At 38.4% G+C, this 13,349-nt stretch overlaps 1 protein-coding gene across 6 annotated transcripts in view; it reads left to right on the forward strand.

The window, feature by feature from the left end:
• The window catches only part of chaf1a (chromatin assembly factor 1, subunit A (p150)), a 34,070-nt gene that overhangs the window by 16,466 nt on the left and 4,255 nt on the right, over window positions 1-13,349 (forward strand). For 3 of the 6 annotated variants that reach the window (XM_052037817.1, XM_052037820.1, XM_052037823.1), the window contains exons 7-14: window positions 724-804; window positions 2,722-2,951; window positions 4,012-4,183; window positions 4,863-4,943; window positions 6,009-6,101; window positions 6,576-6,828; window positions 7,808-8,334; window positions 12,748-12,856. In XM_052037817.1, the coding sequence (XP_051893777.1) occupies window positions 724-804; window positions 2,722-2,951; window positions 4,012-4,183; window positions 4,863-4,943; window positions 6,009-6,101; window positions 6,576-6,828; window positions 7,808-8,334; window positions 12,748-12,856 (1,546 nt within the window). The remainder of the gene's footprint in view (window positions 1-723; window positions 805-2,721; window positions 2,952-4,011; window positions 4,184-4,862; window positions 4,944-6,008; window positions 6,102-6,575; window positions 6,829-7,807; window positions 8,335-12,747; window positions 12,857-13,349) is intronic. The other 3 variants (XM_052037819.1, XM_052037818.1, XM_052037821.1) reach the window with 3 other exon arrangements.

The raw sequence follows: 13,349 nt of genomic DNA on the forward strand, positions 1-13,349 counted from the left end.
AGTCCAGCAGCACACATGATCATGGTTCTATTCAACACATCACAGGAAGAGTGTGATAACCCTGAAAGGAGGGAGTCTTGAGAATATGCAAAGACCGGAAAATATTGTTCATGGGAGGAGAATGGCTCAGTTAGAATTGGTTTTTTATTCGTGCAGGAGGCTACTGAAGATACCCCTACAATAATGCATAAAATGTGAAGCTAAATAGGGGAAGCAGGAAGAACCTATTTTCCCTGTCTTTTTTTAATGGGTGCATAGATTTAAGGTTATTACTTGAAAGATGCGGGGGGGGGGGGGGGGGGGGGGGGGTGGAATTGAGTTTTCCCATGCAAGAGTTAGAACTTCCTGAAAATAGTGATGAAGAGGCAAATATCCATATCATGTTATATAAAAGTACCTGCATAAGCATTTGAAAATGCCATAATCACAGGGCTATAGAGAGGGAGAGCTGGCAGATAGGTATTAGTTTAATAACTCCATTTCTTTGGCTGACGTGTGTACAGAAGGCAATTATACCTGAAAGTTGGGTGCTGTTCCTAGGCTGAAGCCATCCCTGCTATTTTATACATGTGCTACAGTAATGTATTGTCTTAAATGTGCACTAGAAGTATTTTATTATGGAAATTGCCTGGTTTACAAACTGTAAAAATCAATCATAATGTAGTAGCTTGTATTACTTTCTAATGGTAATTTCTGAGGTATACATGTTAAATATGATTACAGCGTTTGAAGGCAGAAAAAGTAAAGGAAATTTCAGAAATAACAAGATTCTTCCAAAAACCAAAGGCTCCACAGGCCCCTAAGGTAAGGATAAGTTTTTCAGACTTGAGTACTTTTTATTTGTCTTTCAAAATCTTTCTTGTACAAAACAAGTATAAAGACATTTCTGTCACTGATTCGTGTTAATGTTATGTTAACATTTTTTAAAAAAAAATAAATTGTCTGCAGGCTTTTTTTTTGTTCAGTTAATTTTATCTTAATGTAAGCAGGTGCTTGATACACAACGTTATCCAGGTAAATAAATCTTCTTTACGATGTATAATTTCAGCTGTTATTGCCTATAGGAATTTTGCAAAATAGTGGATCTTGGGTATTTTGGACAGTTGGGCTGTCTTTGCAATCTGATTTTATCTTCCTGGGGGGAAATTTAGTTTGCTTGAATCCTGAAACTGAAGAAGAAGACAATAAAATCTTGGAGCAAGATTACAATTAATGAGAAAATTTTCCTTTGACCACCCACTTCATCCTCCCTCATTTTCAACCAACATTACTTCTCCAGATTGAATCAATACAAGGGGTACTTTAATTTTTGATTCTGGAAATCAAGAAACTAATGGAAAAATTTAACTGCTGCAAGTGGTAAAGAGAAAAAAATTTTTGGTAAAGGCATCCTTTAATAATAAGGAACTTGGACAGTTCAGTCTTTAAGGGGGAAAAGGTGCCTTGGATTATGCATGCATAGGTAAGATGGTAGAAAATGTAAATCTGAAATATTAGTACAGCTTGAAGAGGAAAAGGAGACAGCAGTTCAAACTAACAAAAGGTAAATATGGTGATGCAAGAGAATGATCAAAGTATGAAATGGACTTCCTAATAAAGAACCAAAAGTTGAAACCTTGAAGTGAAATGATTACACTGGGAATGTTCCCGGTGGATGAGTTGAATGGCCTTGCTGACAATTACAGATCACATGCAAATTGGCTAACAGTCTATAAACTTTAAAATGGAACATTGTGTATATTTTGGAACAAAAAGTATATTTTTGCTTTCATCTATTTGCAGTTTTACATGGCAGTTCCACTGTCTTCCCTAGATATTGTAACTTTCACTTTGGATATTACTGCTGAGACAATTCTTTGGAGGAGTTCTGTTCCACTACCTGAATAATATTGTAATTAATTCCTGTTCCAGGTGGTAGATTCTGATCTGGTGCTGTCATCTTTTATTTGTTGTGAATGTTGCTGAATGATTTTCAAGACTAGCATTATCCAGTTGCCTACCTTGTCTGCACTCCACTTTCCCTTGCCTTTAAAATATTACCATTGTCCTCTGGACAAAGTCCTTGGGTGCCTGCTGGTGGTCAGTTTGTACTCTTTGCAGCAATTAGTTGGGTAACAACCCACCTCGCTCTGAAGATTTTTACTACCACTTTTCCTGAATTTTAACCTCCCGATTGCTTCAACTGCTTTGGTCCACCTGATCTGATGGCAACTTGCTTCTCCAGCAGATGCACGGGGTCTTGAATTGACTGGATCTCCTACCAGTACATCAGCATCTACTTCAACAATTCGGTGTCTGTTTCCTCATCTCCAGCATTGGAAATTGGTTGACAACTGCTCCCGACTTTTTTGCCAGTGTTGTTTATGTGAACTTTATCCCATCACATAACTTCTTTGTTTGCACAATTTAATCCTTTTGGATTGTCTTTCATAAAATGTTCTTCCTAATCTATGTCAGCCTCTGAGGGACAGAATTCAATTTATCGGTATGCTTATTATGACACAGTTCCTATTTGGAGTCCATTATTCATTTATCTATTTTGCTTGGGCCTTCTCTCCATAAAGTTTGTATATTTGACAGGCAGCCATATTTCATTTAACATTAAAATGAGCGATGCACGAAACTTAAATACTCAAACAATAGTAACAAACCACTGAGGATGTTGCCAATTATGTGTAAATCCATTCTATACATGTAACCAAAAATCCATCTGTTCCACAGACTCTTGCTGGATCCTGTGGGAAGTTTGCTCCTTTTGAAATCAAAGAACACATGGTCCTTGCTCCAACAAGTCGGATATACTTGGATCAAGAAGTTCTTGAGCAATTAGATGAGTTGCTGGAACATCAGAGTTCCAGTTCTAATTACTTCAAAGAGTTGCACAGGCAGAAGCCCAGAACATCTGGCCCTACAAGTCCCAGAATCAGCATCACTGAAGGCAGTTCGTGCAGGTAAAAATAAATTGCCATCTATTTCAGAATTTCCTTTTTGTAATGAACTGGTAGGAAGAAGGATAAATAATAAATTGGAGGTAAGTAAAATGATATGAAATGATCTTTCTCCTTCCCATAGTTAACTCAAGCCAGTTTGCTAAGATCGTTGTTTCATTTACCATCCCTCTTCTTAGTTTGCTTTCTGAATTAAGTAATTTTCTTTATCAACCTTGTATATTCCTTTTATTAGGTGACCCTTCAACATTTCTTTAATGAATTTAAATGCCAACTCTTGTTCATTCCATCATATCAATATCTCTTGCAAGTCCTTTTAGCCCTTGAAATTACTGTGCATCTGTTAATTTCCAATAGCCCTGTCATCCTTGTGTTGAACTGAATCGCTTTTAAATCCAATGTGTTACCTTTGCCTAATTCCAAATCTTGTCGTTTTCTCCAGTAGTATCTTTTTGATGCCTTTTGTATATCAATATGTTGCATTTCTTCCATTCATCATTTTTCTAGAGCTCTACAACTGCTTTGCCATAAAATAAATCTCAGACCCCTGATTTTGTTTCTTCTAATAACTTTGCCAAATTTGTTGCTGACTTGGAGAGTGGGTGGCGATTTAATAGACGGGAAGCTAGAGACTGATCAACTTAAATGTTCACTGTGTGAGAGAGAGAGACATGGTGGGAATTAGCTTGTTCCAGGTCTTTATGCTATTTGTTGTGTGTGTAATTCTGAACTGACGTTCAGGGATTGTTTATTTACAAAGGCATTGTCCTTAACTCTTATGTACCGAGCAAAAACAATGTCAGCAATTTTGGTACATTTTGAAATTTAGTTTATGCTTTGGAAAATTTGTTTTGTTTTGCATGTTGGAAATCTACCCTGAATTATAAGTAGATGTTAACTGAAGTTTACTGCTAAGACGATAAGATGAAGTTAATGGTCACCATTACAGTTGTGTATGGGCAAGGTTTGGCGTCACAATAGTTGTACAATCTGAACAGGTTTGTAATGTATACAATCCATGTTCACTTCAAAATTGATGCTAATTTTGCATTCCCTTTTTAAGCAGTGATGTGATTGTGATAGACACTAATTCAAGTAGTGGAACCATTGATAGGAAGAAATTTTGCAGGATGAAGCTGCTACAGTTTCATGAAAATCATCGTCCTGCCTACTGGGGGACCTGGCAGAAGAAGAGTGCAAAGGTGAATCCCCGGAATCCATTCGCTAAGGATGAGGTAAGGAAAGTGGTGCAAAATTGATGTAATGCTGGATAAATTAGATTCCTCCTAAAATTCCCACTCTTTTAGTATTGAAAGATAATGCCCAGCAGTATTGAAAATGCCTATTTGCATTCATTAAATTGTTAATTCTGCTGGGAGTAGAATAAAAGTTGTAGCATTAACAATCTGAATTGTTCTCTTGGATATTAAATGATTGCACCCTTTGCCACATTCCAGATGAGCATGTACTGAGAGTGGCAAACTGTCATAAACAGTGAATAAGGGAATAAGCGTTTTTAAATATTTGAAATGAAGCATAAGGGCATGTTGAAATAACTGGACCATTTCTGTGCAGCTCCTTGTACGAGTGGCACTTGCGTTATGGCCATTCGGGTTACAGAAATCAACCCTTCTGGAATTTACAAATCCACTACCCAAAAATTTGAGATTTTGAATAAAATTTGCTCTTACGGAATTTGTGTCGGGGAAACACATACAAAATGTGAAATATATTTTGTCAATTTTAATTTTTAGTCACTCAGTACTGTGGGGCAGTAAGATTTGGATATGCTGTCACCTCATTGATTGGGTTGGCAGTCACAGCCGAGTCCCTCCTTTGCATGATGCAACTTGAAGCATGTAAAGCCATCTCTTTTAACTATCCAGAAGTGTAAATGTTAACTTGTTCCTACAGCAGTTATTGGATTATGAAGTGGACAGTGATGATGAGTGGGAGGAAGAAGAACCTGGAGAATCCCTCTCCCACAGTGAAGGGGTTAGTACGGACTTTTTAATGTCATTTGGTGATGCCTTACATTATAAATTCATGAATGTTTAATCACATTCTAAGTTTTAATGTAATGGGACAAATTGCAATTCAAAATGTTCCTGTGTTAAGGAACTTGTGCTTATACACATTTTCCATTTCATATTAGTAGATTATAGAAATGTTCAGGATTGGAGAAGCTACTGCAATTTATTTTGCTGGCCTATATTTTTCAAAGCTATTGTTTTACATCAGTTCTTTTAAGTTAACTCTATATTTCCATATTGGAGCTAGACTACAGCAATGTATAACATCAATAGAAAATGTCTCTGCAAAATGAGGGACTAAGTTAAAAAGCAATTCTTTAACTGAAATGTTTTGTTGTCCTGAGGATATATAAAAAAATATATAAATTTTGAATGTTTTTCTCTTTTCCTATAACTGCATCCACTTTTTTCTAACTCTTGGATTTCATTCTTGTACACTTATGCATGGTTATGGAAAAACAATTTTTTTTTCAGTAATATTTTAAAGTAGCTGGAGCTACTCAGCAGACAGGATATTTTGAGTTGATAACCTTTCCTCTGAACTGCAAATAGTCTGAAACATTCTGTTTCTTGCCCTACAAATTTCATCTGAACTGATAAGTATTTCCAGCATTTTGTTTTTATAAAATCCATTCCTTTAAACATTAACAAATTTTGTATCAAATGACTTTAGATCTGAAATATTTTATACTTGTGCTTCTTTTGGAACATACAAGTGACAGACTAACAAGTGGTAATGATTTTTAAAGGAATTGTAAATTTAGCTGGTTAAGAAGACTAAGCCATATAAGGGAATATTCCTTATTTTTTTAAAAAAAAATGCAGACTGAAAACAAATGGGAGCATTTGGAGGGCAAAACTTCAGTGTGGTTATGTAATATGTGACATAACACACCAGAGGTTCAATTTTCTCTTTGTTTTTTGTTTGCTGGTTTATTGAACCTTAACTGATCTAGGGCATTGGAATAAACTTGTTCTAATACAAACCTTTGTGCTTGATGTATTTTTAATTTTTTTCTTTGTTTAGGATGATGATGATGAGGGAGACGACGAAGATGACGATGATGGATTTTTTGTTCCCCATGGCTATCTGTCTGAAGGAGAAGGTGCAACTGATGAGGTATGGCTTCACATCAGAGGCAACTGAGCCTCAGGTTAATCACTTGCCATCTTGTTAATAACAGCTTTCTTCATTGGCCCTTTATTCACAAGTTATCGGGCAATGTCTCGGGTCATAAAGTAGGTTTAATTTCTAGTTTGTGCCAAGTTTGATTTAAGTTGAAGTAGAATCTGGACTTGGTGTACCAGAACAATTGCATAGCAAAAGGAACCCGATAGGAAATCGATGAGGTTGGCTTGGATGTGTTGCAGGTATGGTCAACAATTTGTATAGGTAAATTACTGGGTGAGGTACAACCGAGTTGCTTACGCAGCCCAAACCTGCCTTTTCTTTCCTCTACCCTACTCCAAAATTAAGTTCTAGGGTATAAAATTTAATATAGTACAAGGGATGCATTAGTCCTATGATAAATCTTGTTTAAATTTCTTTTAAGAAAGATCAGGTTATCATGAGTTCAATGTTTGCTTTGTCCAGGAGGGTGAAAATCCCGAAAAGCAGAAAATCCGTCAGCGGATGAAGGCAAAAGAATGGGACGAGTTGATGAAAGGAAAAAAATTTCAAGTGCTGCAGCCCACCCTGCTTGGATGTTTTTGGGAGAATGACAGTGATGTGTTGCATGAAACCACCATGAAGACACTTCAGCAGTTTTCCATTCACATGTTTGAAAACCAGGTCGAAGATGAGCAGCTGCAGGAAACACACAATGGGAAATTAAAAGAAGAACAAAGTAAGAGCCCTCAATCTATCTAGAAGTCGGAATGCTCTGTACTGTCGCCCTTTTAATTGAAATACTGTAGCAATTATAAAACTTGAATTCCTGAGCACTAAATTGAAATGTACTGGACTTTAATGGCTGCTCCTATGGCAATTAGAATGCGAATATGGTAGTTTATCAGATGCTGCATGGATTGTATTTGTAAAATTAGAAAGAATATTTTTAATTCTAGGAAGTCTTCAGCATGCTTAAATATAATATGAATGCTGAGGCACTAATGACTAGATCTTTTTTTTAAAAAAAAAATCACTTTCATCATTTCTGCCTTAAGATGCTGAGAGCAAGGTATCAAAAACTCATGATACGTGATGGGTTGATCTGTTTTTAGTGCTAGTATTAGTTCAGTTGACTGAAATAGTAGGAGAAACTTGTGCTCTTCAAATAATACAATATTTTGCAACTAAGAAGCCTGAAGCTATAGCTTCATGATTTGTCTACATGACAGCATCTCTAAATCTACTGGTCTCTTTATTGACTTCTCTTCCCTATATATTTGGCTGAGGTGGGGTCTGAATTTGGAACCTTTGGATTTGGGCTAGATTGCTTCCTTTGAACTACGTTGACATTGACTTGCCTTCCAGCTTTGCAGTTTTTGCTTTGCATTTAAGAGATAAACCTGTTTCCTGAAAAATAAAATTTCAAATGTTACTGCATTGAGAACATGATCCCTGGTATTTTTCCTGCAAGTCAGCACAAGGAATTTGGTCATTTTTGTGGGAGGTTCTGTGCATATGATTGCAGAATAAAACCAAATTGCAGATGTTTCAATTTTGTTTACGATGAAATGCTTCTTTTGGTAATACTTGTGTATTTTCTTTACTTCAGTATTGATGAGCCTGCTTCCACTACTTCATGGAAATGTGAGTGGTTTCAATTTTGTTTACGATGAAATGCTTCTTTTGGTAATACTTGTGTATTTTCTTTACTTCAGTATTGATGAGCCTGCTTCCACTACTTCATGGAAATGTGAGTGGAAAAAAAGCCATTATCAAGGAGTTTCAGGAGTGGTACAAACATAAACCTTCTGCAGATACGCCAGCACTTCCTCCTCCTGATTCGTCAAGTCCCCCAGGCTCTGATGCCTCCAGACCTCAGACTCCCACAGTGGATGAGGATGTGTCCATCCCATCCAAGGCAAAATTACGACGACTTATTGCAGAGAATGGAGTATATGAAAAGAGAAGAGCATTCAGACTGAAGTGTTGGTATGTACATGAACATGTGCTGAGAAAGTTTAGGATGGAAAACCTTCCTGTCCCAGGACAATGGAATTGCCTTGCACAAGTCCAGTCTACAGTCAAGGAGGAGAGTACCATTACAGCGGGCAGTGGACAGAATACTCCCAGTTTGGTGAGGACCACACCACAATGCATACCTGGTTCAGGAAAGCGGAAGCCAGCTGGAAGTATGTCCATAAAAAAGTTCATGCAGAAGTGTGTAGACACTGACGCAGATCAGGTGAGATATTGGTTTGAAACTGAATTACATTAAACTGTCATTCACTTTCTTATTCAAGTAACTTCCTTCACTGGCCATCATTTGATGGGAATAAAACTTGTACATTATTCTCCTAAGGAAAGCATGACAAACAGAATGTAGATGGTTGTCAGAGGAGGTAATTGCAGATGGGAGCATTAATTCCTGCCAATGTGATACAAGAGGACTTTTTTGTGTTTTGAGAATATTGCATCAGATTCTAAATCGGCAGAGGTGGCTGAAGGTAGAGACTGCCAGCATACAAGTGCAAATTGGTCTCGTTTCCAGAATCATTCATGTACATAGTATGTACAGTAAGAGGACCAGTGGGGCATAATGAAGTGACTAGGCTAAGTGAGAGAAATAATGATGCGTGGAAAATAAGGAATGAACATAATCAGGGAAGAGCTCACCCTAAGTGAGTTGTGGACAAAGCATTTTAATTTGGAATTGTCATTGCCATCAAAAATGCTGGAGAACATGAAGTTGAAATGGTCACCATCGTGAAGAGTGACATCTGAATTTTGTAGAGTAGAACTTCTCAAAGTGGAAGAAATGTGACATTGTGAGAGAACGAAAGGCTCAGACAGTGCTGGTTAGAGTCAGAGAGATTAGACAGCACAGAAATGGGCCCTTTGGCCCAACTTGTCCATGCTGATCAGGGTGCCTATCCAAGCTAGTCCTATTTGCCCACGTTTGACCAATATCCTTCTAAACCTTTCCTGACCTGTCTAAATGTCTTTTGAAGTGTTGTAATTGTACATGCCTGTAACACCACCTCTGTTAGCTTGTTTGTAGGGTATAGATTGAGACAGTGCCAGACAAAGTGTTTCTTTGGGCAAAATGGGTGAAATGAGAATGCACTTTAAGTTGAAGTCCTGCTCAAACTGTTGCAAAATCAGTGCAGAACCTGCACTATTGGGATCACTTTTTTTTAAAAAAAAGTCTCTTTTTGGAAAAACAAAAGTCCTTTTCTTGAGTAGCAGTAAAATGCAATTTAACTGAATGCAGTCCATCACAATTTTATTAAGTCACAGATTTAAGCATCTGTGGATTACTTAGTAGTCATTTTCAGGAATATAATTTATTTAAAAATATATTTGGAACTATTTCCTAGTTGTTTTGAGCTACAATAATAAACTTTTTTTGTAACTTTTGAAGCCTTTAAATGTTTCCTCTTTAACTTCCTTTTGAATCCTCAGTCCAGAGTGAGCAGGAGGCTATGCACATTGTTTTTTTTTAAAACAACCATTTCTACTTTAGATATTTGTTCTAAGAGGGATAAATCACATTCCTTAGCCTCAACTTCACACATGTATCTATGTGAAATTTCTGTGAACAGATGCCAATTCAGTTTGTAATGCGGATCTGTACTCATTAAGAACCAAGTCATTCTGCATACTGTTCGATTATTAAATTGTCCTTTGAACTGAGAAATTAAATTTACTCTGCCATCCTGTTGAGATGTTTCCAATTTAGAAACTCCCTTCTCACCTATGTAGTAACTACGACAAACAGAAATCGGTAGATTAGGCAGCATCTGTCAAAAGAGGAAACAGTTAACATTTTGGTTCTGATGAAGTCATTAATCTGGAAAATGAGAAGGGGGTTAGTGGTGGAGAGTTCAAGGGCGTATCTGTGATAGGATTGAAACCAAGGTTGTCCCAATGAGATGACTGCTATTAGTGTAGTTAGAGAAATCTATCTGGAGGAATGTAAATAGAGAAAGATGAATGAAGACACAGGTAAGAAAACAACTAAGTTACAGAACACGACAGTTCTTGGAAATCTCAAATAAAAGAATGCTGGAGGTATCCAGCAGATCAGGCAACATCTGTGGAGAGCAGGCGGATGACCTGGTATCAGGTCAGGCCAGTTCTGAAAGAAACAAGGAAGACTGGTTATCTGAAATAGTTTAAATTCAGTATTGAATCTCAAGAGTTGCAAAGTGAGGTGTTGTTCCTGGAGCATTCATTGGGCTTCGGCCTTGTACGTTGTTCCAACAGAGGTCAGAATGGCATGGTGAATTAAAGTGACAGGTGACTGAAAGCACAGGGGGTCACACTTGCAGATGAGAGGTGTTCTGAAAAGCAGTTGCCCAGTCTGCATTTGGTTTCTGCATTGCACAGATGACCACAATGTGAGCACTGAATATATTATTTAAATTGGACTTGCTGTTTTACCAGGAAGGAGTATTTAGGACCGTGGAAAGGACTAGGGAAAAGAGCAGTGCTGCAGCTCCTGTGAGAAGGGGAGTGATTGATGGAGATGGCATTGCAACCTGGGAGTTGCAGAAGGGATAGTCCCTTCTGAATGCTGGTACTGAAGGAGATGGTGTCTGGTGGAATCCTGAAGGTGGTTGAACTTGCCATCCATTGAATGTGGAAACTGATGGGGTAGAAGGTGAGGGAGAATCCTACCCTTGTTCAGAGGAGAGGTGCTGAGAGAAGTGAGAAATAAAGGAGAGGAAACCAAGGTTAGGCAGGAAAAAGAGGACATCTCAGAAGTCTGCTGTGGAAGGTGATGTCATCTGAACAAATGTGAAAAAGACATTCTGGGAGAGTGGGAGAAATGCAGAGCTATGGGGCTCCTGATATTGGTTGCTAACCTTCCCCTCTGAAGTGGACTTGGCCTATTAGGGAGGGAACAGTACAGATATAGACTGTGTAAAAATGAGAGCAATAAAAGATGCAACTTGTGGAAGCAGCATTAGTATACTCATAAATGTACTAGGAGAAGAAGTGAGATGGGTAGTCTGATAGGCCTGAAACATAGACTGTTCCATGCAGACATGGGCATCGCTTGGACCCATGCACATTTCCAGAGCTGCACCTTTTCATTTGGAGAAAGTGAGTGGAGTTAAAGGAGAAGTTATGCTATGTGAGAATGAGTGATGCAACATCGGAATAGCTGCTGCCTGTTTAAGGGAAACGTTGAAGGCTGTATTTCCATGTACTATTGGTGGTTGAAGCAAAGAAGCTCCTGACCTATTTTTTTTCCCCAGAAGTATACTTTTTTAGTCCAGCATTTGCTCCATAGTAGAAGCTGTATTAAATCATAACATTGGGGGAGGGAGTGGAAACAGCATTGTTGGTTACAAAAGGATGGGAGTTAGAGAGAGAGAGAAGGATGTGGACTGGTTATACCATTGTCCTTCTCTCCCTCTTGCTTAGCCAGCAGTATGGAAAACAGTGTGTGAAAGATGCAGCAAGTTTTTTGTTTGTTATCTCGCACACCAGCGGAGCTAAAGCAGATGCCCATCAGTGTTGGATATGTGCAACACTCACTTTGCATCGGTCTGAAATTATTTCATTTGTCTTTTGGAATGCATGTTAGATTTTCTGATTCTAAGCATTTGCTGGAGTTAGAAGTTCCAGAGGTTCTGCTAGCCAAAGCTTGTACATTTTATTTCCCTCCCCATGGCCAAAAGATCCAAGTCTGCACAGTAGTCAGAGCTACTATCAATGTTCTGTTGAAAGGCAAAATTTCCACTTTGAGTGCCATAGTAAAAGTGGTTTAAGATGCTGACCTTTGTACATTAACAAGAGTGCATCGGTGGAACATTCATGTAATCCAATTACTTGGTTAACAACACTTTCCAGCTTTGGTCATCCCAGGACCAGTTGTTTGCAATGATCATGTGGGGTGGCATAGTAGTGCAACTGGTAGCACTGATGCCTCAGTTTCAGTGGCCCAGGTTCGATTCAGATCTCTGGTGCTGTCTGGGCTATTTTGCATGTTCTCCCTGTGACTGCATAAGTTTTCCCCCCAAGGTGCTCTGGTTTCCTCTCATACCCTGAAGATGTACAAGTTGGTGGGTTGGTTGGCTACTGTTAATTACCCCTACTCAAGGTTGGTGGTAAGGAATGCAGGGACAGGTGGATGGGCATGTGAGGGTAGGTTACAGGGAAATGATGAAATTGCTCAGAGATGTGCTTTAGGCTCTCTGCGCCAGGTAACCTCCTCATAATAAATAATAAACTTTACCAGGATATTTGAGGCAAGTGACAGTTCTGTTTCTAAACACTGGTTCCTAACTCTTTGTTAGAGTATGCTCCAGGAAAAGTGAGGGATTATTAATGTTTGTGAAAAATAATATTAAAATAATTATTTACCTCTTTCTACTAAGTATAAAACAATATTAAAGTTATACCTGTCAATTAGTATTTGCTTTTGGACTGATTTCTTGGTGTAGCAAGCTAAAATGATTTATGTTGGTGAGCAGATTAATTTCCTTTGTCCCCTTGCTGGGATCTAGTTGGAAGAGTTAATCTCAAGACTTGACTTTGAGATTCCAATAGCATATCTCTGAAACTCACTCTTGTGCTTAACACTGGGCACTAGATATGACATTTAGGAATAACAGACTAACTGTGATGTGCTCTGGGTTTGTAGGCTGAAGCTATGGACACGGATGGTTTTCAGGCAGATACAGAAGAGGACGAGGATGCAGACTGTGTAATTGTTGATGTGCAGATGAACAAGCCTACTCCAAATGACAAAGGTACACATTCTGCATGCATAAAAAGATTCCTCAGTTGCAACATTGGGCAGATTTGCATTTATTTTGCATTTTGTTTCCATTCACTTTTGCATTCTCATGCCAAGTGTCCATGTCTTTCCATAGAACAGTACAGCACAGGAACAGGCTCTTTGTCCCACAATGTTGTGCTGAACTAATTAAGCTAAAGATGCCCAATTACATTAATCCCTTCTGCCTGCACATATCCTTCCACTCATGTGCCCACCTAAGAGCCTCTTAAACACCTCTATCATATCTGCTGCCACCACCACCTCTGGCAGCACATTCCACCACCCTGTTTTTTTTTAAACAAAACTTTCCCTGCACATCTCCTTTGGACTTCCCCCTTTCACCTTAAATGCATGCCCTTCAGTACTGGACATTTCAACCATGGGAAAAAGATGCCAGCTTTCTATCTATGCCTCTCATAATTTTAAGTCTTCCCTCTGCTGCGCTAGAGAAGAAAACCCTAGTT

Source organism: Pristis pectinata, chromosome 24 (genome assembly GCF_009764475.1).
Source record: "Pristis pectinata isolate sPriPec2 chromosome 24, sPriPec2.1.pri, whole genome shotgun sequence".
Taxonomy (NCBI): domain Eukaryota; kingdom Metazoa; phylum Chordata; class Chondrichthyes; order Rhinopristiformes; family Pristidae; genus Pristis; species Pristis pectinata.